Here is a 24,626-nt window from a genome sequence, read left to right as displayed (position 1 = left end):
ATGCAACAGCTTCTCATTTCTTCACGTGACAGCTTACCATCATAAGTCGGTTGGTAATCGGTTAAAGATTTTTATACCGGCGTTGGTTTGGTGTGGTTAATCGGTATAAAACATTTTATTGTCGATTAACCAAATTAACCGACAATAAATATTCTAGGACAATTTATTAGTAGAAGTGTATAACATATGTATGATGGACTCTTATTATGTTAATTAATGGGCCTATTTAAAATATGTTTGGTTCAATAAGCTATTTTAGTACCAAAAACAATTTAGGCTCCCCTAAAACAATCAATTTTTGGTTCAATTTAAAAAGTTCACGGTTAACCAATTAACCGAATCAATTTTAACCGAATTATTCATTTAACCGAAACTTTCGAAATAAATCCTTATCGAAATATAATCGATGAATTAATTTCGATTACATTATATCATTGAGATAATTTTGGTTAACCGATTGAAAATGATAGGGCGTATGAGCATAAACCAAACTGCAATTGCTATTGCCCCTTATATTACCATGTAAGGCCTTAACAGTTTGAGATCGTCTGACAATGGAATTTAAATAGTCATTTCTTCTTATTTTAAGAAATTAATTGGAGCCAATCTTGAGAGGCTCTTCAACTCAAAATTTTTTGTCATCATATTTGATTGGTCTTAGGCTTGTACTATTGTGCTTTGGTTTGAAATTTTGCCATTACAGGAAACTGACAACAAGAGTTCTCTTATTATTATTATTATTATTTTATAAGAGACAGTAAACTTAAACATAAAATACTCCTGATCCAATTTTGATACAGATTGTCTCCCGCTGTGAAAGCCTTGACAACGATGTCTTTGCATGTGGCCATGTCATTGTTCTTGTTACTTCACAGGTACAGCATCTTAAATTCATTGGTATTGCTGGATGTTGATTAAAGAGATCCTTCATTGGTTAATGGCTGTTGATTGGATGCTCTTTTTAACTTTCTTCTACACACTAGGTTGATATTCAAAGGTTGGAAAACCAAAGGATCCATTTCAGAACTTCAAAATATTGCAACATTAACCGAAACTTTCGAAATAAATCCTTATCGAAATATAATCGGTGAATTAATTTCGATTACATTATATCAGTGACATAATTTAACAGATAATTTCAATTAACCGACAAAAAATGGCTCTATGAATACCCACCCCTACTTTATATCATTGAGTTGCTAGTTATCCGTCTATATTGAATTTTTCTATTGATTTGCTTGTATTTGATTATATTTTTATTTTTCTGATTTTTGTTGCCGTAATGTTTGCCGCTTGTAGTTCGTTTATTTTGTTGTGTATATATATATATATATATAAAAGTGAAAACCCTAGTAAGACTTTCAAACACGAGACAATCCGTCCACGCAGCACCAAATTGGGAAAAATTTCATTTCTGCCACTGCCTCACTCAGCGCCCGACATCGACCCGCTATATTTAATTCCCCAACCCGCTTCAAAAGACCCCTCCCTTAACGCCTCTCCGATTTTCACTACAAAGCGGGAAAACTCCGAGGGAAAGAAAGCGATGAACTTGTATTCTTGGTAGTAGTAGTCTTAGGTATTTAGTGTTGGAAATGGCGAATGTAATTGATCAAGATCAGCAATGGCTGCTCAACTGCTTGTCCGCCACTCTCGACCCCAACCACGATGTCCGCACCTTCGCTGAAGCTTCCCTTAATCAGGCCTCTCTTCAACCAGGTTTCATTTTCTTCTCTATTTCTCTGATTTCGTTGTGATTATTGTTTGATTACTTTCAGAACCTTGTATGCTACTCATAAATCGGCGCTTGTATTAACTGTATCAACATTGATCTTCCTCGGTGTAATTTTGTTGGTTTTAATTAAATCCAGTTTGGCTTCAAGAAGTATGTTCTGTTTGGTGTATGTCCCATATTCATTTCAGTCTTTTTACTGAGACGGTGGGATGATGCTATATCCAATTCTGGTTTGTGGATTTCCTGATAGTGTTGGATGCTGCTGCGTGGTCTGTAAAGTCATGTTTATTTTTTAAAACATTATTTTAGCTTGAATTATGTGTTTCAGATCGAGTATAGGAAATAGGTGGTTGAGATGGATTATTAGGTCTGCCCTAGGAAGTTTGTCTGTTCTGTACAGCTTAAGTATATCATATCATCATTAATTGGAGCCCGATAAGGCAGAATGCTGAATACGACGGGTTCAACTGGGTTCAAAGTGGTAAGAGATTCCGAGGTTGTTGAGGATGTGCCCAACGTATCGGTTGTTTCTCTTCAAAAGTTAAGTGCATGATTTGAGGAATTACACTGACAAAAAAAGTACATAATTGGGAGAAGTTTGCTTTATTGGATGCTGATAGTAGGCAAGCTATGGCTATTGCTTGGCTCAGTGTGCAGGCCTGCTCGGGGAAGGAAGGATAGTGTGTTAGGGGTGTAGGCTTTTATGTAGGGTGTTCAGTTTCTTTTGGGTGTTAGCTTTGAGGATGTTTCTTTTGGGTGCTCTTTGTGAGCTTAGGGTATTGCTGGGTGTCTAGACACACTCTTTTTTTACCGTGTCACGTGCTTCCCTGTTTTTTCCGTGTTGTGCGGCATTGTAATTGTGTTGCGCCCCCTTATGGGTTTTTGATTTATACAATTTTACTTATAAAAAAAAAAAAGTACATAATTGGAGAATTAACACACAGAATGACCGAGTTGTTAGGAATGTAACAGTAGTCTATCTAGGTGGTGAATCTTTTACTAATAAGTAGATGTCATGTTTTAGGAAAGCTCTTTGCTTTTGAGTCCCAATGACGTTCATAGCGAACTTATGGGCATGAGTGACAGAGAGACAAGAGGAGGTACATTCTATAGATGATCAGTCAATTAAATATTTGCTTTTATTTTCCAAAAGAAAGATAAGAGGTTGGGGTTGAAGGCAGGGACAAGAGAAATGCTAAAAGTACATAGGGAGGGAGAGGCTGAAAGGATTATCGATCAATGCAGAGACAAATACACAATCACTTAGGATTTAATTCAGTGGTTATGGTCCTTTGACTTGTCAAAAAAGAAGGAAAGAAAAAAAAAAAACAAAAGAGAGATGGTCCTTGATGGACAGCTGGATGGAGGCTGGACTGCTGCAGCCGACTACAGATAATTGGTAATTAAAAGTGCTGTTGTTTTGTTGGCCAAAAAAGGGACTCTTGAGTTGAGTATTAAGTTATTTTTGATAATCTCTAGAAGTGGTATATGTTTTTTTTTTTTTCTTTATTTCTTTCACGGGTTCAAAATGTAGAAGCTTGTATTGCTTTATGGATAAATACTGTTAAAAGGAGAAAACCATACATATTATGTCAAGATTTAAGTTGCTCAAAGTTACCACAAAATTTCTGTGAAGCTATCATGAAATGGCAGCCATTGCACTTATGAAATATTTTTGCTGAGGGTACTAACTAAAATTGATCTTTAATAACTGATCTTGTCTTGAAACCGTATTGTCCTAATTTTGACCGTTTTGAGAGTAATGCATTGTAATCTTTCTGGTAGTTGTACTGCTTCATTTTCACTTGGGTATGCCTTGTGCTTATTATTGTTTTATGCATAGAAAATATCTTGTTTGCCATTTTCCTATCCTTGATTGTAGTTTTCGACAATCTTAGGTGGTTGTCATGCCCATCGAAATGTCATTTACATTCCTTATCTGCTTTTCTGATTATACACGGAGCGTAACTGCTGTACATGAAAAACTTACAACTTGATGATTCTATAATTTGTCCATGAAGGTTTTGGAACTGCACTATCCAAGGTTGCTGCAAACAGGGAGCTCCCACTGGGTTTGCGACAGATATCCATTGATTACAAATAAACTCATATAGCTACACATATATTTTTATTTATTCATTGTCATTATCTTCTGCCTTTTCTCCTCTTCCTCCCTGCTGATCAAAGAATTTATCTTGTAAGATGTTCAATACTAGGGGTTGCACAATGATTGTGAAAAATGCGTTTTCCATCTTGCTATTCAATTATATATATTAGTAAAAGTAGTGTAATTGACTAATATACGCTTGTGTGGTTTACTTTATTACAGGAATTCCCTTTAACCTTTATAACAAACTTAATCTGTGTAACATAAGGTTCAATGTACTTCTCCCTAGCTTGCCATCCTTCTGAAGCAGTTCATTAAGAAACACTGGCTTCTATTGACCATCAAGATAGAAAGACCAGCGTGCTTACTGAAAGCTACTTTTCTTGTATTGACCTTCTTGAAAATTCTCATATGTTGCATACACATATGGCATTTTATCTTGTTAGATTTAACATACTTCTACCTAGCTGCCGTCCTTCTGAAGCAGTTCATTAAGAAACACTGGCAGGAGGGGGAGGACTCTTTTGAACATCCTGCTGTTTCAAGCGACGAGAAGGTATATATGACATTTGACATTGTTGATTATATTTTTGTAATTTTTGAGCTTTTATAAACCTTATATTTTATTTATTTAATTTTAATCTTACTTGCACATTCCTGAATTTGTAATGTAACTCTGAAAAATCTAAATTTCCAAAATCCGGGAAGTGACCATTCCCTCACATTTGAAGTCGAGTTTTCCATGTTTGAGAAACTAGTGAAAACATGTTATGACCAAACCTGATAGAAAATCTTAAAAAATATAAAGAATACTAACTCTAACCATCCATAATAAAATGATTTCATAGTAATCATGACTCTAAAAACACATGAACGAATTTCAATCGACCTCCAAATACTATGACCAATCAATCTCCCCAACATGATCATTACAAAAATTATTCCAAGTCTAGTAAAAAGTTAATTACTCAAGTGCAAGAGCTCTAGCATAAAGAAAAATCCTCAAGCTTAACGCATGTCTCCACTTCGATGGACATTTTAAACAGTCAAAGATCTTGATGTTTATTTCTTAAGCTTAATGCACAAAAAGCAGCCTTAAGATGCCTTTGGAGAAGATTGTTTCAAAGTCGTAGAATGCTCTCATTTGGGGTAGACAAATCCTAGATCTTGTTCTTATTGCCAATGAATGCCTTGATAGTATAATATGATATGGGGAATCGGGTGTACTCCGCAAGTTGGGCTTAGAAGAAGCGTATGATCATGTTAATAGGGATTTTATGTTGTACATGCTGAGAAGGTGTGGTTTTGGGGGGAAGTACTGTTCCTGGATAGCTTATTGTATTTCCACGGTGCAATTCTCGGTTTTGGTTAACGACACTTCCATTGGTTTTTTTCGTAGCTCCTGTGGTTGGAGACAAGGGACCCTCTGTCTCCTCTACTGTTTGTCTTTGTGATGGAGGCTTTGGGTAGGATGATCTCTACCGTAGTGAGTGGGGGATTGTTCTCTAGCTTCTTTGTGGGGACAAGATTTGATATCTCTCACCTTCTATTAGTAGATGGTACTTTAGATTTTCAATGGGGCTAACCCAAATCATCCACATCATCTGCTATGCTTGTTTTTATGTTTTGAAGCTGACCCTGGCTTGAAGGTCAATTTGGATAAGTTAGAATTGGTTCCTGTGGGTAATGTTGTTGATGTGGATGGGTTGTGGGGTTTCACCTTTGCCTTTGAAGTATCTTGGTCTTCCGTTGGGGTTCTCCTATAAAGCCAAGTCTATTTGGAATGGTGTTATTGTAAAGATAGAGTGTCGGTTGACTAGATGGAAAATGATGTATTTGTCTAAGGGTGGTAGGGTCACCCTTATTAAGAGTGCACTTTCTAATTTACCTACGTACTTCATGTCCCTCTTTCTTCTCCCTACGGGTGTTGTAAACCGCATTGAGAAGCTTCAGCGTGATTTCTTATGGGGGTGGGCTAGGCGAAAAGTTCAAATATCACCTAGTAAGCTAGTTCAAGGTTTGTTCTCCGATCTCTAAGGGAGGGTTGGGGAGGGGGGGGGGGTCCAAAAATTGTTAACGTTCAATCGTGCTCGCTTAGGGAAATGACTATGAGTCTATGACACTATGTGCATGAGAGAGAGGCTTGGTGGAGAGTTGTGGTGGACTCTTAAGTTTGGGGTTGGTGGTGTTCTAACGAGTCTCTTCGGACATATATGGTGGGGTTATGGAAGTATATTAAGAGGGGTTGGGGGAAGTTCTCAAACCATGCTAGATTTGAGGTGTGAGATGGCTCCAAGGTCAATTTCTGATATTATATCTGGTGTGGGGATATGGCCCTTATGGTTAATTTGTTTGTTAACATCCCAAAGTCTACCATGATTAACCACATCGCAGAGAATTGGAGCTTGACTCATTGCTTTTGGTTGTGCTATATATTTAGATTGATGACTCCTTTAAATCTGGAGGTGACATGTCAGAATTTTTGTTTTGAATCTCAAAATAGGGTCGAATCACGTCAATTTGGTTATCTTGTTGGATGAACCATTCCATGTGTAAGGTTGATCATGTGATTTCTTCAATTTGGTTATCTTGTTGGATGAACCATTCCATGTGTAAGGTTGATCATGTGATTTCTTTTGTGTGTTGGGATCATTTTTATTTATTTATTATTGTCCTGATGCAGCATTTCACTCTTTTAAATAATATGATATTTAATATCCCCTGCTTTTGTATGATGAAATTATGGTTATGTTTGCAGGCAGTTATACGCAGACTTCTTTTGTTGTCATTGGATGATTCTCATAGAAAAATTTGCACGGCAATTAGTATGGCCATGGCATCCATTGCAGTCTATGACTGGCCAGAGAATTGGCCTGACTTGTTGCCATTCCTGCTGAAGTTGATAAGTGATCAAACTAATATGAATGGTGGTGAGTCTCTCATACATTCATGTTCCACACAACCTGATGATGTTTTTTTTCCTTCTCTCCCCTTTTTTTTTTTTTGGTGTATGGGTCTTGCATATTATATTCCTTTGCTATATGGCATGGAATTTTATCCCTTTTATTTACATTGTTGAAAATTTTCCAATTAAACGGTATTAAGAAAGTTTAATATGATTTTTTAGATGATTGCGAATCATTTATTCACTTGGCTTAGTGGTAATACACTCCTTGAATGTTCAAAGAATGTCTATGAGTTTAGTTGGCCACATTGTACATCATGTTTAAAGATATTTATAACATCTGTCATGTGCTCCCTAGCCAGTAAAAGAAAATGAAAAAATAATAAAAATTGAAAAAACCTCGAATGTGCTAGTTCTTCTTTGGACATTACAGTTAATCCTGTCAGGCTTGCGATTTCTGAATTTACACGGTGTGATTTGAACTTCTTACTGTGGTGTGATTTGAATTTTTGCTAGGCTTATTATTATACTCTTTTTGAGAGTTATCTACTAATGTTATATAGGGACTACTTATTTAAGTCTGGGTGTTTCCTACTATTGGAAATTACTATTTTATAATTAGTTTTTATTTTTTGTTAGACTAAAGCATGGAAAAATCTTAAAGTTGGATGCAAAAATTGTTTCCATTTTTTTTTTTTTTCCTTTTTAAGTTTATTGTTTTGTTAACTTTAAGGGTTCTAGACAAGGGAGATATGCTACACATCATTCTCTCAACCATCTTTCAACCATCTTTTTTTGCAAATCTAATGAATCCACCATTGATTTGTGGACTCATGTAGGTCTTACAAAAATCCAATGGTAGATTCACCCATTCACTATAGGGAGATGGTTGAAAGATGATTGAGAGAATGCTTTTTATCATTTTTCCTAGACAAGGGGTGTAAGATAGAATATATGATTTTTATTTAAAGCCTGGGTCTAGAGGTCTCAGTTTCTGCCTCTAAGCAAAAGGGGAGAAGGGAGCTGAAGAATTTGGAATGCTCAATTAATTTTGATGCAAGGGGTGCTGGTTCCAGCCGGGGTATAAGCAAGAGGGCTCATGCTGTGCTATAATGTAGTCCTGGGTTTTTTGTGGTCTTTGAATATCTGTTTTGTTGTCCTTTTTTTATACCTTACCTGTATGCTTAGGGACGCCTTACACATTTTTATGATAGTCCTTTGATTACCTATCAAAAAGAAAAATTAAAGCCTGGGAAGAAACACTGTTATACATTGCTGAAGAAGTTACAAAAAATAAAGGTATTGCTGAAGCCTCTTCCAGGGTTGTATATGGTGTGTGTGCAAAACTAGTGGAAGTGATGAGAATCAATTGAATATATGCTGCTTCATTGCTTTTTTGATATAGAGTTGTATAGGTGATGCCGAAGGAGGTTGTTGAGTGTACTTTAGTTGGAAGGGTTTGTTAGGGCTGCATAGTAGTAGTGTGATTTGGAATTAAATCCCTCCTTGCCCATGTGGACTATTGAGAGAGTGGAAAAATCAAATTTTTGACCTTGTTGAGTTTTCTAGTCTTGAAATTAAATCTTTATTCTTGGCTATATATATGTTGAATAAGGAAACTTATGATATGCATGTATTACCTCTTTTGATAACACTTGATTTCATTCTTATTATTGTAATATGCAATAAGTGTATTTGCATAATAGGTTGTAGAATTTTATGTTTAAACTTGTGTAAGTGTACGAAGCAAATCATCGTGGACAATATTCCCCTTCTTTCTCCAAGTCTTTCATCTTTCTCTTTCAACTTGGTATCAGAGTGGTTGTGGTTGTTTTTGTTTTGTGTCTGTGTGGCTCAGATCGACAAACTCGCATTGGGTCTGCGCTGGGTTGCCACACAAAACCCACTTTCGAGATTCTTCGGTAAAGCTTGAAGCTTCTTTGGTGAATTTGTGCCACCAGCGTCACTAGCGAACTAGTATCGATTGAAACTTCCCATTCTTGATCGGCATGGTTGCACGAAGGGGGACTGTATGTGGGCGAGGGCTGAGGAGGCTTAGTGGAGGGATTTGAGTCAATCTCTTAAGAAGTCGTGAAGGTCTGATGTGGCGATGAGTTTTTCAGTGGCCCTGTGTAATGGTGGTGGAAGAAATACAAAATGACCTAGAAGACCAGAGTAGTTGTATAGGTATGGAATGCCGTTCAGTTCAAACCTGAATGACAAGTTGCTCAGATGGAGGCACATGACAGCTTGTTTAGAGTAGGCAAAAAAAAAACAACGAAGATGCTGCCCTATTTTTGATTACCTGATATGAGTTGTATTCTTTAGTTTAAAAACTTGATAGGCTGTGAATGCTTTTGCAGAAAAAAGTTGTAAGTTGTATGAGAGCCAAAAAGTGTGAAAAACTCACCAGTTGCTAGTCCCAGACCAATACACACTGGACAAAAATCACATTTGAAAGTAAAATATATGTAACTGATCGTTCTTTCCTGTAAGTTGTAAATACATGTGTTAAAAAGGTTGAAATCACCAGGATAGTTGAATGATTTTGATAGAGATTGAAGTCTGTTGATGAGTAATTGCATTCACATTTCCACTTGCTTGACTGATTTTTATATATGTTTCTTGTGCCCGTTTTGTGGTGGTGGTGTTTGATTCTTTGATGCATTTTGTTTCAAACAAATTCACAGTTTGCTCTCAACTTTTTTAGTGCATGGAGCTCTAAGGTGCTTAGCTCTTGTCTCTGGAGACATTGATGATAAAACGGTGCCAGCACTAGTACCTATTTTGTTCCCATGCTTGCTTACAATCATGTCATCTCCTCAGGTTAGTTTTCATTAGTTTTCTTTACAAATTTATTATCTAAAATCTGTTATTTATTTATTTTTATCATTTTATTGCTTTTATTTTTTATTTTTGAGTTGGGGAAAGTTTTTATATTGTGTCTATGGCTTTTGATTTTCTAAAACTTGAGGGATTTGGAATATATGAATTTAATCACATTAGAAAAATAAATTTGTGCACTTGTTTGCATGTATTTGTGCACGCACACAGCTAACATATAAAGTTGTAGTACCATTTAGGCCCAAAGGTGAACCATGGATATCTTAGAGCAGCCCAATCCTTTGCAATGGCATGGAATGTGCGTGTGTGTATATAAACACACACATGCACCCACAAGTGAAACCAATTATTTATCCAATCGATATTAAAATGAAGGAAAAATATGAAGCTCTCGAGAAGTTTAAGGATTTCCGTGCTGAGTCCAAATCATTGATTGGACATAGCATTCGTTGCATTAGGTGATGGAGATAAAGCAGGAACATGAATTTTAATTTCAATACTGCTAGAGAGCCTAATCTGTCTCTAGAGTAGATTCCTACTATTGCAAGTTTCTTACTATTGTACTGAATAGTGATTACTTTTGATGTGCTTCCCAAAGTTTAATAAAAAGATTAAAAAAGGAAACATAATTTTTTTTTAACAAAGAATGTAGGGGTAGTTACATAAATCTCCCAGAGTTTTGCACTATGTTTTGGAGTTTGGAGGAAGAGGAGAGGATAAGGGGAATGTACTCCGTCAAATTCCGTTAAATTCCTAAGTTTCTGGTTCTTTCAGATGAGCCCTAGATTTCAAGGACATTGCAATCTTCTCCATCTGTCAGTCTCTATTGAATTGAGACTAATGGGGAGTGCACGACTTGTATGTAGGTCTAAAATAGGCCTCAAATCACCGCGTGCACGTGATAATTTGGCTCTTAATACTTAATAGCCATGAGTGTCCCATTAATCAAACAAAGCCAATGGAGTAGAAACACTAGTAAGCACAGAGAATGGCGGTGGCAAGAGGTGGAGCATCCTGAGCGGTGATTAATGTTGAGATCATGATCATTGTCTTTCTAGCAGCAGTTGTGGATGGCTTTGGTGTTGAAGAGTGAAGCACTATGGTGGCAATTGGGTTGAATGGGAGGAGCAGAGATTGTGAAAGGAGGTTGGAGATATGAGCCATTTGGGAGCGAGTAGAGGATATTTTGAGATAATTAGGGCATGGAGTTGCTTGAATTGTTTTGTGTGCGGAGATCAGTGAAGTGAATCTAATAAATGACATTCTTTATATTTGGGCATGTATGTTCTAGTTGATGCATCTCTTTGTGCATTTAAATCTGCTTCTCTTTGTACAGGTCTATGACAAATACATACGCACAAAAGCCCTTTCAATAGTTTATTCATGCACCTCTGTGCTGGGGGCAATGAGTGGTGTATATAAGGTATTTTCTTGACACTGGGTCTTTGTTGTGCATTATTTTGGGTATGGTTGGATTTAGCTTGTTTTATTATGATTAACAGATCAAGATGTTTATGTTCAGACAGAAACTGCTGCACTAATAATACCTATGCTTAAACCATGGATGGATCAATTCTCTATTATCTTAGAACAGCCAGTGCAATCTGAAGATCCTGATGATTGGAGCATCAGAATGGAGGTTGGTATCAAAATCTGTGTTAACGTGTCCCTACTCATTGCCCATCAATCGGAATTAGTGATTCTATATAATTATTTTTTCTTTCTTTATCATTAGGTTTTGAAGTGTTTGAATCAGTTTGTTCAGAATTTTCCTAACCTTGAAAGTGAACTTATGGGTAAGTTTGACACTTTGTATTAGTAAAAACTAAAACAAATATTTTTATTTATTTTCAAGTTCTTTTCATTGATATGCATGTGTGTTTTGTCTCTCCAACACACCGTCTCTCTCTAACACACTGCCTCTTCCAGTTCTTGTTGGACCATTGTGGAAAACATTTGAATCATCTCTCAGGGTATATGTGAGATCATCTATTGAAGGTACAGAAGATTCATATGAGGGAAGATATGACTCTGATGGTGGGGAGAAGAGCCTTGATGCATTTGTCATCCAGGTGATGATACTGATGGCATTGTAGGCAACAATTTATTTAAATATGTTATAATAACAAATAAGGCCCAAGGGAGAGGGGGTGGGGTGGTAATTTGGATTTGTTGTTTATAGTTGAAACTGAGAAGCGTGTATTGTGTTGACACGAAAAAAGTTATGAAATTTGACAAATTATTGTTTCAAGCTAAAAGCATGAATCTAAAATGACACTAATGGTAGTGAAGGTTGGCCATAGCTATGCAATGCGATAGAGTTGTTTCTCAAAATGGACTTCCAGCAGTCCATTGAAAAAAGAAAATGCACGTGCTAGCTTATTCCATAATGTATATCAATCTGGTTCATGCACTTCTGTTTTATTCTCAAGTGCATTTAACTTGATGATTGCATTAGTTCAAATAATAATTGAATTCTAACATGTACTTTGCATATACAGCTGTTTGAGTTTCTGCTGACCATCATGAGTACTGCAAAATTGGTAAAGGTGCGGTTCAAAATTGTTTTAACATGTATGTCCTTATTTGGTTCTCGTTTTTCCTTCCTAAAACAAACGTTATTCATGTAGGTTATTGCAGATAATGTCAAGGAATTGGTGTATTATACTATTGCTTTTCTGCAAATAACAGAACAGCAGGTAATTTTGCATTTTATAATAATAAGCCAGATTTCTATGAACTTACAATTATTTTGAATGGGCAGCATTGTTTAGTTCTGTTTGGATTAATATCACAAAATGCTATGAACTCCAACATAAGCAAACAGACTATTCCCCTATATGAGTTTCCCTCATAGATCCATATCCATACTCATTTCCCTTTTGCCTTTTGATTTGGTCTAGGTTCTTGTTTTGACCCCATAGCTATCACCCTCCAAGCATCACCCTTTGCTATCTCTATAACTCTCTATGGCATTCTGATCCCATGTTAATATTATTCCAATCTTATCTCCCTCAAATTTTGTACCCTCCCAGCACCTTCCTCATCCTGTTGAATCTCTCTTCAGAATTTAATTGAGACACCTCCCTGATTTGATATAGCAATGAAAGTCGCTCAAGCCCATGATTTATGAATGCATCCACAAATCTAAGTATCTATTAACCTTTTTCCAAACCTAATTTATATCCCATGCCCAGAACCCTAAATCATCAGGCATTCTTGAATTCTACCAAATTTCATGCTGTCAGCCTTTCATGTTTTCTAGCATAACTGATATTGCTTTATTAAGTAGTTAGTTTTGCTCGAGTTATTTCATTAGTTTAGTTTTCTTATCAAAGTCTGTACCTTGTCAAGTCATTGTTTGATCATCTTCCTTAACTCTTAGCATTAGTCGATAAGCTTTGCTAGAGCTTGTTTAGGATTGCATTTGAGAAATAGAGTTTTTAAATCAAAGAGAGCTTTTGGGCAAAAGCTTTATTTTTAAGCTTTTTCCAAAAATACATTTAAAGGGTCTTTTCGAGTGTTAAAAACACTTTTATGCCCCTCAAATGCAATCCCAAACAGGCACTTAGTCTTTTCTTGGTTGGGCAAATGGCACTGTTTTATGCCAAACAGATTGGTTGTGACAATCTAATCTTCTTGGTATTAAATTTTTTTTAATGAATGTCTTGGTGTTAGAATCTTATGGGGATTACAAGCTTGGGAATCATATAACAAACTTAAAATTATTATAAAATTTACAATTGGTGATAGTTCCATCTTTTTTTATATCAACATCCTGATGTTAGCTTGAAAGTGTTTCTTGCTTAGCTGCTGTGATTATATGACTCATGTGATATGTCAAAATGACGATCATTTTAGGATAGTGACTTTCTGCACTATTTAGTATCTGTGTTCACATATTTGGTATTGGCATTGCATATTGTTTTATGTAAGTTATTACCTTGTACTTAATGTGCCTCTTTTACAAAGTTAGTTTTTACTCAATATTATTTTGTTTATTGAGTACAAATCTGGAATGGACACTGCTGATGCTGTTCCTGACTTGAATGATTACTAATTCACTGACCGGGCAGTGTCGCCTTTGACACCAAAATTTTGGCATGAAAAAGATTGATAATCATGCTGCTTTTTAACAAACTGCTTCAGAATAATCTATGTGAAGTTTAGCATGCTTGTGCTGTCAAATCATAATAACAAAAGGCATAATTCTTTTCTTTCCTTTTTTTTTTTTTTTTTTTTTAATTATTATTATTTTTTTATTATTTTTTTTATTTATGACTCTTGAGCATACATTACAGTTGAGCTTATAGTTTGGGAAGGGAAGGTACAATTTACTTCCCTTTCACTTTTTTGTTTTTTTGCTTTTTTAAATTTCATGGGAGTGATCTGTCGGTGACTGCAAATTGTACAAAATGGACTTTTTGCTTAAAAGGCTTAGAATAGTAAAGGAATTCTGCTTAGTCCTGCAGATGTCATCATGACAGTTAACCACAGGTTATTGTAGGACTCATTGCCATGTAGTGTAGAAAAGTGTGGTTTGTTGGGTGTTAGAACATGGCTAGGGTTTAAGGCTTCGTATTGCTTGTGATCTACAGTGATTGCCTTTTGTACTGAAATAGTAATGAAAGAAATTTTGATAATGACCTGGATGCTCTAAGTTTATATGAAAAGATGAAAGAAACTTAAGAAAGAAAAAGTGAATTTTGAACCTAGGGCTATACGAGCATTTTTACTATAATGTCTTCTGGGGCCAAAACTTAAAATTCCCTTTAGTTTCACCCAAAAGTCCATCCGATTAAAATGCTAAAGGCTTCTTCTTGCATGGGAAAACATTGTCTATAATACTCCAAATTTGTCCTTACAACATAGGATTTTATCATTTAACAATATTGCTCAAATTAAAAAACCATACTCAATATTCTTGGTTCAATATCCTCAAAAACTAAAATTAAAAAATCTCAATACCGTGGCATTACACTTGTGATATACTTTGGATTATACATATATTTTTGACAAATATCTTTTTTTTCTTTTTCTTTTTCAATTCTATCCAGTGGAACCCTTGAATCTGTTGGTCTACTGTTAATTAATACCTTCAATTCTTTTAATGTATTCTCTTTTTTTTTCTTTCTCAAAAATAACTTTTCTTTAGGTACATACATGGTCTGTAGATGCTAACCAATTTGTTGCTGATGAGGATGATATCACTTATAGCTGTCGTGTCTCCGGTAAGAAATTACCAAGCTGTTTATGTAATTACTTAATTGTCGTAAAGAAACAGACACACAAACATACAACTATATTTGTGTGGTGTGTTAACTTAAAGAAGGGTTCCAATGTATCGGTGTAATTGTCTGTATTAATTGTTATTTCAGTTTACATTATTATGATCATTTTGGAAATGGAGAAATGATAAACACAAGCTTTGGGAAGCCAATAAAAGCTATAGTAGTTTCTTGAAATCATGGAGAATGTAGAATTATTATGAAAGTGAAGCATGCAGACAAGATATTATATCAATGAAAAATATAATGGACATATAGAACTACTGAATGTATGTTACTTAAATCTGATCACATTTTCTATTTCTTAACCTCAAGGAGGTCACTAGCTTGAATCTTCACTTTCTCCTTCCCTTCAGGCTAATTACTTACAAAAAAGAAAAAGAAAAAAGAAACCATTTTCTACTTCTGAATGTTGGTTTAAATGTTATGATTTGATTAGTTACTGGTATTTTTTTGTTGCATATGCCATAGATATGGCTGTATCAATTTTAACAACGTGAACTTTTATTTGTTTTATGAGTTTTTATATAAATTTTTTTTTTGAGGCTACATGAGCTTTTATGACACTTTTGCCTAAATAAAATTGCCTTTTACAGGTGCACTTTTACTAGAAGAGGTTGTCAATAGTCTTGGCGGTGAAGGAATTGAAGCCATCATGGATGCTGCAAAAAGGCGATTCAGTGAGTCTCAACATGAAAAAGCTGCTGGTTCTACAGTTTGGTGGAGGGTAAGTAAAGAATGTGTTCATGTATATACGTTAATGGTGACGGAATTATCCTGTAATAGGATATGGCCAAAGATCTGTAGTAGGTTTTTAAGACTCTAGACTCTGCTGAATACGCTATTTGAATATCAATAGCTGGTCTTTAATCAGGATTTTTCCCAGTCATTAAGATATGCTGCCCCCTATATACTGGAAAAAAGGTTAGTCATAAAAATGTGTTTCTGCCTTTTGTTGATGCAAGACTTCGTTAGAATATGGTTTGTTTATTTCGGTGACCTTTCTCCCTCCTGTGCAACCCCTTTAAAGATTTGAATCCTATCAAAACACATGCTGTATTGAATCTTTTTCTGACCATACTTGTGATTCTCTTCAAAGACTCTGCTTTCCAAGGTATAAGTGGCAGATTTTGCATTCTCTTGTACCATTCCATATCTGAAGAACTTTTCTTTTTGTTAGTAATGAAAGTTTCATTATAAAAAAGAAGGCTTTAGCCCAACTACACAAAATAGATGCTCAGAAGAAAATGAATAGAATAACCAAGGCCCAAAATAAAAATAACCAAAAAAATCCAAGAAAGATACAGAAGAAAAAGCCCCCATCACTTTCATCCAATTGAATGAAGATCTCAATAATAAAGCTTTCAATCTAAGTTTTTAACTTTCATTTCCTTCAAAAGTCCAAGCATCCCTTTTCAAATACACATGAGGCTCAAAGGTATGGCTTTCCATGATGATATTCTGCCAACTGTGGCATAACGCAGATCCCAAATAAAGTAGGGATTAGTGACTCCCTAACCACATATCAAACTGAAAAAGTTGATCAAATGTCTCTCCACTAGCATTTGCACATAAAGCAGCAATCAACTACAACATTGTTGCACTTTCTGGGATTATCCACTGTTAAAAAGTTTATCTGAGCTGCTATCCAACTAAAAAAAGCCACTTTTTCATCATATTTTTCTTCTGTTTTCTTTGTTCATTCTGTTCTTCTCACTTAACTCAACTTTTGCATGGTAATTTTCCCAGATGAGGGAGGCTACTCTATTTGCATTGGCATCTCTTTCAGAACAACTGGTTGAATTAGAGGTTTGTGCTTTTTGCATTATACTTATTTCAAGAGGGTGGTTTTTGTGCTCTGGTTTGTTCTGATGAACACGGCCTGTAGTGACCATCTTTTGTTGGCAGGATCCACTTGATGTATCATAAATATATTTATGTGATATACTATACAGGTATCAGGACCAACCAGAGTTGACGTAGGAAACCTTCTGGAGCAAATAATTACTGAAGACATTGGAATTGGTGAACTTTCTCTCTGCCCCCACCCCAATTGTGGATTCAAATTGTTTATCAATGAACACAATTTTTTTTTTTTTTTTTAATTTTTTATAAGTAACGTAGAACTTTATTGAAGAAGTGTAAGGCACCCCTAAGTACCCAGGCCGTATACACAGGAGCTCCCATAAGCCCAAAACCCTCAAATGCTAACAATGAACACAATTGGTATTATTGTTTTGTTGTGCAGGGGTACATGAATGTCCCTTTCTTTATGCTCGTATTTTCACATCAGTTGCTAAGTTCTCGACTGTGGTAACTATTGCAAGACTTCCTTACCTTCCCTAAGATCATTTCTGGTAGAAAATTCTTTTATGTAATTTCTGATTATGTACAGATGAGCCATGGAGTTCTTGATCACTTTCTCTACGCTGCTATCAAGGCAATTGGCATGGATTTGTAAGCATGCCTATCTCTTTCTCTCTCTCTCTCCAGCATATTAATTAAGAGCAGAATACATATGCTGATGTTGTTCTGTTAACAGGCCCCCACCTGTAAAAGTAGGTGCCTGCCGGGCGCTTTCCCAGCTCCTACCTGAAGCAAACAAAGAAATTATTCCACCCCAAATGATGGATTTGTTTTCATCACTTACAGGTCTTCTTAACCATGTAATGTACTTCCAGTATATCCTTTGTGCTCTATAGCTGAAGTTCCTTTTGGTAGCTGTTTTAACTCTGCTTTTCAGGCATCGGATGAAACCTTGCACCTGGTACTCGAAACACTACAAGCTGCAATTAGGGCAGGTGGGTTTATGGGCAGTTGGCTGTAATGATGAATTGTAGGAATTCTTTTTAAGTCCGTAGTGAATGTTGCAGTTTATTTTAGGCCAGTGTAATTAGTTTCTTGCTGCTTCCTTTCATGTTTTGTTTTTTCCTCATCTAGGCAAAGAGGCATCAGCATCTGTGGAGCCCATCATCTCTCCCATAATCCTTAATTTGTGGGCATCGCATGTTTCAGATCCTTTTATCAGCATTGATGCACTTGAGGTTCTGGAGGTAACAGTGTTGAACGTTGTTGATGATTGTCATAACAGGCTGAGATACCTTCATTCATCTTGTCTGTGCATGCTTTCTATATTTCCATAGAGTTCCTTGGTTTCTTTTGTAATTATCACTCTTTGAGATTGGGGGAACACTGACAAAGTGATTAATGATGTGCTAATTTGTGACCTGGTATTTTATCCTTTCAATGATCTCAATTCTCAAGCTTGCTTACTGAATTTTATCTTGGATTATAATTTTATACCATAGTTCTAATACTCAGTACAATTGCGCACTTACACAACAATGTATATTGGGAGATACGTTTCCAACTTTTTTTTGTTAGTTATAGGTGGAGAACCTTCCATCAAAAGCTTCACATTCTGTGATGATGCCCATCTTCCAACTTTTTTATAGCCAAAGTAAATAAAATGCAGTTTCTTTTCCACATTTTGTACCTTATGGTTACAAGGTGTTTAATACTGTCTACACACACACGCACGGTTTTAAAATGTGTAGTGAAGGCCTATAAATGGATTGTACAAAAGAGTGGTTACTGGGAACATGGCCCTGTGTAAGCCTGAGTGGCAAAAAGGGTGCGTGTAGCCCACCCCAGTTGTAAACAACCAAAATCGGTTGGTTTCCATTAGAATCAGGCCATGGGTTGGTTAAAATTTGAAAAATTGACAAGGATAGGGTTGGGGTGTGGCACAACCAACCCCTATCGACTGGAATGATGGTGATACTATATATATACTTTCTTGAGGATTTGCAAATGCAAATCATTTCCACCTCCCTCTCTGAGTCAGAGATTCTTTTTGCCTCTCCTTGTTGCATTCCCCCTCTCTACCTCCCCAATGGCTTGCTCTACCTGTTGCTGTTCGTTGAAAATATACTGGCATGGAGTAAACCTTGCTGCAGTACCTCTGTTGGCGAAACCCTAATTGCTACATCCGTCTCTCTCCTCTCCCTCTTGCACCCCCCTTTCTGCCTTTCTAACTTTGTCTCTATGTGTCCTCACCTCTCTGCCTCTGTCGTCTCTCAATCAGCATGCTCATAGTCATGGTTTCAACCTCCCGATGGGCATGATGACAGCGCTCACAACATATGACACCCTTGAAAATTTAGGGTTTGTGGTTCTGGGTTATCAATACTCTATGTTGACTATTGACTATGGAGTACAAATTTCTTTTCTTGAATAATATTCAGAATGCACAAATCACTAAAACATATAGGAAAGAGTTTGCTAGGTCATTCTAAGCAGAGTAAGAGCTTGAGAGTTTTTGTGACAATGGGGATAGTTGACTCTAGATAAAATCTGAGGCTAGTTGGGCAAGTTTGTTAAATGGGCAAGCCAAATCTAAAGAACCGCCATTTCTGACCACCTTCCTTTTGCTAAAATATATGATCAGCTTAATGCTTCCAATATAGGTTCTAAACAAACTTGGTTTTGTTATTGAAGTTTCTACATCTTCCAAACGTTTGTGGTAGCCTAAACTACCCTTGTGAGTTGTGACTTAGTTGTAGTGACAGTTCTGTATAAAAATTTCAGATCTGCAGTCGGTTTGGTTTTTCATTGTGCTAATATATGATTGTCATTTTTGCAATTACAACTTAGAAAAGTTCATGATTAAAGAGTTTCTGATTATATTTTGTTAACTATTTTTCTTTCTTTTTTTTTTTTTTTACCTCAGGCAATAAAAAATTCTCCTGGTTGTATACATCCACTGGTATCCCGAGTTTTGCCGTATATTGGGCCAATCTTGGACAAAGTATGGCTTGTAGGAGTTATTTCAATGTAAATTTTTTGCTGGTTGTACAAGAGTTGTTAGGTTATCTGTTTCTGATGCATTCGATGGTTATTGTCAGCCCCAACAGCAGCCTGATGGATTAGTAGCAGGATCATTGGATCTGATAAATATGCTTTTGAAGGCAAGTTAAATTTGGCAAAATAGACAAAAAAAAAAAAAAAAAATTGGCAAGATAGTCTGATTGTTTTCTCTCACTATCAGCTTTTCACAACTAAAGTGCACAATTATCTCATTATCATAGTATTCACATATTTTGCTAACTACTTTGTGTTAGCATTGTACAGAATGCTCCTATTTATGTAGTGCAAGCAGTATATGATGTCTGTTTTAATCCTGTTATCCGGATAGTCCTGCAAAGTGATGATCATAGTGAAATGCAGGTTATCTATACTTTCTTGATGCCTCATTTTCCTACATCTTTGCTGCATATGTAAAATGTTGAAATGACTTTACTATGCTGCCTCAATATTGTGCAGAATGCAACAGAATGTTTAGCTGCTTTTGTGTCTGGGGGAAGACAAGAAGTGCTCACTTGGGGTGGTGATTCGGGATTTACTATGAGAAGTTTACTTGATGCAGCTTCCAGGTAATTGATTAGTAATTTCCTTCATTAGGTAATCCAACCGGAGAGCTTGAAAGCTCTTGTTTAACGTTGTCAAAATTTGAAAATGTTGTGCTGGACTACCTTGTAGAAACAGAAAAGCTATTCTTATGGACTAGCATAAAGTAGATACTTTTTCATTATTGATTATATTGCATCTAAAAGCTTTTAGCGTTTTAGTTTTTACTAAATCATGATGATGCCAAATTCGTAAATTTACCCAAACCACATGTTGTCAGGGGCTTAAAAAGGGCTCAAGCTTTGGGACTAGCTCTATTTATTCAACCATTCCTCATTCTAATAGCATTTTGTGAGATAATTTTTTTTTTTTTTTTGGTGTACTATGTCCTGATTGATTATGGATGTGATAACTGACGTGGGAAAATGTATTCATTGTCTCTAGTTTGTCCACTTCAACTTGGTTTCTTATTTGCTGAGTGAAATATAGAGATTTTACATTCCCTTTTCTTGTTCACCTCTTTTGCTGGATGCTGATCTTTCTAGCAAGCAGATTTTTTCATTGCTTATTCTGAGTTTGTCCTCTTCTATGTAGAAGACATCATATCTTGCATAGTGAAGTGACAGAATGATTTGGAATTATGTTTGTTCTTTCTATAATGATTCTTATGGTTTTCTAGCAGTACATCGATATTCCTGTTAATTTGTCATGATAAATATCAATATTATACTATAATTTTTTTTCATAGATCTTGGTTTCTGGATGCTGAAATTTGGGCAATTGGAATGCAGACTTCTAGACCCTGAATTGGAAAGCTCTGGTTCTCTTTTTGTTGGGAGCTACATTCTACAACTTATATTGCATCTTCCCTCACAAATGTCACTGCATATAAGAGACCTGGTTGCTGCTCTTGTTAGACGGATGCAATCTGTTCAAATAATGGGATTGAGAAGCTCATTGCTACTTGTTCTTGCTAGATTAGTAATTTCCTTCAACTTTTTAACTTCATCTTGTCATAACTAGCTTATTTTTCTTAGGCTGGCATTTAGTGTTATCTAATGTTGTTGATTAGAATGACTGAACTTTTGATTTATTTCTTTTTTTGAATTGCTTCACTTTTATTTCTTTTTTGAATTGTTCACATTCGATTCTTACTGTACTTGCTTTTAAAATTGCTGAAATTTGGTTCCACCCTTTATCTTTTGTGGTTCCTGCCTTAGCAATGGATTTTCTTGTCAATTTTCCCCACATTTCCTGATTGCAGTTGTGGTCGAGAAGTTAGGCACGTGCACATAATTTCGGTGTATTGATTTTGGAATGTTTCTCCCTCTAAAATGCAGGTTCATATGAGTGCCCCAAATGTTGACCAATTTATTGATTTGCTAATCAGCATCCCGGCTGAAGGCTACGATAACTCCTTTACTTATGTAATGTCAGAATGGACGAAGCAGCAAGGTAAGTATCCCCAATGCACTTGTTTGGTTTAGACAAGGTAAGTATCCCCAATGCACTTGTTTGGTTTAGAAAAGGATACAAATGTATTCAAGTGGCAGTATGAGTTATCAGACATTTATTTCATCATTAAAAGTTAAATAAATGTGTCATTTAGATTGGGTTTCATAGTGGCTTTGTTGTGCTTGCTAATATACTTAATCAAGAGAAACTGCTTAGGGGTTTCATTGTGCATAGATAGCGAACTAGGGAGGTAACTAGAAAGACATTATTACATACCCTTTTTACAAGGGTTGCCAAACAGTTATCTACTACTGTTCTTCTCTTCTTGAAAGTAGAACATTTTTAAAAATTGTTATCTAATTAAGTTTTCATATGTTGTTTTTGGTTTCCAAGATTTGGATTTTGTGGAAAGATGGGAACACAATTTAGGCTTGGGTTTGCTAACATTGGATTGAATGTGGGGAGGAATCAAAATGGAAAATAAGAAGAAGATAGATCTAAGCATGACAATAGTTTTTCTCTAGACATCTCACCTAGGGTTTCCTCGGCATCAGCTTGGATAAGGTTGCATTACACAATCCTGAAGAGTATGTTTTGCCTAATATTCTCGTAGATTTGTTCTTTATTGATTGAAAGCATTGCATCAATATTTATAGATGCCTAATAAGATTTGGACTCTACAGGTTTTAACTACTAAGCCCAAACTAACAAATAAAATCTGATAAGTATAAAACCCACAACAAGAACCACAATTCATAAGTACAGCCCATATCTGGAAATTCTGAAAATGATAGATATATCACTGACTGCTAAAATTAAATAAAACTATATTAAAATAAAAAAATCTAGTTGCTTTCTGCATATCGTTGAAGTGATAATTTGTTCCATGTTCTACTTGAGTGCAGGTGAGATTCAGGGGGCATATCAGATTAAAGTCACTACCAGTGCTTTGGCATTGTTGCTTTCCACAAGGCATGCTGAACTGGCAAAAATCAATGTCCAAGGCCGTCTAATTCAGGTTTGAATATAATTTTAAGTATGTCTTCTTTTCAAATGTGCTTATTGATTCAATTTTTTTGCTTATTTTTTTTGTTTTGGACAAGTCTGCCACGGGGATAACCACACGCTCAAAAGCTAAATTAGCTCCCGATCAGTGGACAATGGTGCCGCTTCCTGCAAAGGTACTTTTAGGTTGTATTTCCTCACATTCAAGAATTAATTTTTGGATGGACATGTTTGCTTTTCCAAGCCAGATGAGTAATATCCAGGGCAAATTTTGAAAATGGTACTAGCTTTCTATCTCCAGTCATTTAGTTTCTGTACATCATGAGCACCAGTGGAGAATTGTGCTCTTATGAAGCTTGATATTCTGTGTATTATACATGCAATTTACTGATTATTCTTGTGCTTTTACTTATAAAAAAAAAAAATTATGCTTGTGCTTTTAACAAGCCTAAGGTATGGAGAAAGCTCAAAGCCAGTTCTCTGCTTAAACAATCTTCCTTTTTCAAATCAGAAATTATAGGTTTAAATTGGATAACCTTGAATTTATTGAAACAGCTTACAGTCCTTTTAGCTATTTCCCCTGGGTTATGCAGATCCTGGCGCTGTTGGCAGATGCATTAATTGAAATCCAAGAACAACATTTGGATGATGATGATGAGGTAGTTTGTTTTATAACCTGCTCTTTAGATCCAGGTTACTGGTTATTGGAGCTAAAAGGTTTGAACCAATTGTGTCTTAGGATAGTGACTGGGAAGAAGTTCAAACTGGGGATGTGGAAACCGATAAAGATTTGCTTCATTCACTGTGTACTACATCATCTGGTAGACCGACATACAAACATCTTGAAGCAATGGAAAAAGTATTTAACAAGGTTTGAAAGGAACAAGATAACTTGTGCTCTTTTTCATTTTCCTTCCCTTCAGTTTTTTTTTTGGGTTAAACTTGGTTGAAAATTTCAAGGATCAAGAGGATGACTATCAAGATGACCAACTAAGTGTTACGGATCCCCTCAATCAGGTTGTCTGGAATCAAAGTTTCTGTTTACAAATATTGTTGATGTCAAGCATTTTCAATATTTTTAACTACTTGATTGCCCCTGACAGATTAATCTGGTTCACTATCTTGGAGATTTCCTTGTAAATTTTTGTCAGCACGACAGACAGCTATTTGAGAACCTTTGCCAGGTGCTTTAAATTCTCAGATAAGCAGTTGCAAGCATCCCCCCTCCCCCCTCTAATGTTGTTTTGGTGTGTATAATATCCTGTTTTACTTTTGATACTACAGAGTTTGACAGAGTCCGAACGAGATGCTATACAGATGGTACTGAATCGCTGATGACTATATTTGGTACGTCTACATTGTTGGATGCTGTTCCATTCATTGGTTGATTGAAAACAAATATCATATATACATATATCAAATCTTGCCAAAGCTGCCAAGGGATGAAAGACTATAGGCTGAGTTTTTAAAGCTGTAATTTTCTTTTCCTTCTGGTTTTCTTTAAATGTATTTACAACATTTAGACTGAGACTTGCAATTTTGGATTTAGCTTCAGTGTTGAGTGCTGCTGATTGAACACTTTCTTATTCGTATACTATGATTTTTTTTATTTTTTTTATTTTTTTTTCATAAAACGTCATGTACTATGTAAATTGTTAGTCGACGTCCCCAAGAGGTAGCTCAATCGGCTAGGGCCACACTTAATGAAGTGGAGGTTACTAGTTCGAATTTCCCTTCCCCCCTCTTGTGCGGATATGTAAAAAAAAAAAATAAAAAAATAAAATTGTTAGTCGACATATGCCTTGATGCTTAATTTAAAAGCATAGTATTATTTGTATAATTTTTACGTACATTTTTAATTTATATTAATATATCTAT

At 35.8% G+C, this 24,626-nt stretch overlaps 1 protein-coding gene across 3 annotated transcripts; it reads left to right on the top strand.

The window, feature by feature from the left end:
• The first annotated feature begins 1,376 nt into the window (after nt 1-1,376).
• Nucleotides 1,377-24,328, top strand: LOC132177414 (ARM repeat superfamily protein). Of its 3 annotated transcripts, XM_059589719.2 has the most exons (33): nt 1,377-1,719; nt 3,757-3,818; nt 4,306-4,398; nt 6,601-6,772; nt 9,458-9,573; nt 10,928-11,014; nt 11,114-11,230; nt 11,327-11,387; nt 11,521-11,663; nt 12,093-12,140; nt 12,222-12,290; nt 14,747-14,822; nt 15,476-15,606; nt 16,629-16,688; nt 16,835-16,904; nt 17,128-17,192; nt 17,275-17,336; nt 17,422-17,545; nt 17,623-17,680; nt 17,820-17,932; nt 19,612-19,689; nt 19,787-19,849; nt 20,013-20,108; nt 20,205-20,314; nt 21,080-21,269; nt 21,629-21,743; nt 22,649-22,761; nt 22,847-22,924; nt 23,342-23,407; nt 23,488-23,619; nt 23,709-23,765; nt 23,852-23,932; nt 24,033-24,328. In XM_059589719.2, the coding sequence occupies exons 1-33, from the start codon at nt 1,596-1,598 to the stop codon at nt 24,081-24,083; spliced, it is 3,081 nt and encodes a 1,026-aa protein (XP_059445702.2). In that variant the 5' UTR covers nt 1,377-1,595; the 3' UTR covers nt 24,084-24,328. The 3 variants fall into 3 exon arrangements, with proteins under 3 accessions (XP_059445702.2, XP_059445703.2, XP_088371515.1); XM_059589720.2 differs by lacking the exons at nt 23,709-23,765; nt 23,852-23,932; nt 24,033-24,328 and having other exon boundaries at nt 23,493-23,580; XM_088515389.1 differs by lacking the exons at nt 22,649-22,761; nt 22,847-22,924; nt 23,342-23,407; ... (2 more) ...; nt 23,852-23,932; nt 24,033-24,328 and adding an exon at nt 21,781-22,636.
• The last annotated feature ends 298 nt before the right edge of the window (nt 24,329-24,626 follow it).

The sequence above is a fragment of the Corylus avellana genome, chromosome 4, assembly GCF_965113065.1.
Source record: "Corylus avellana chromosome 4, dhCorAvel1.hap1.2, whole genome shotgun sequence".
Taxonomy (NCBI): Eukaryota; Viridiplantae; Streptophyta; class Magnoliopsida; order Fagales; family Betulaceae; genus Corylus; species Corylus avellana.
This window is presented reverse-complemented; position numbering and strand designations above follow the sequence as displayed.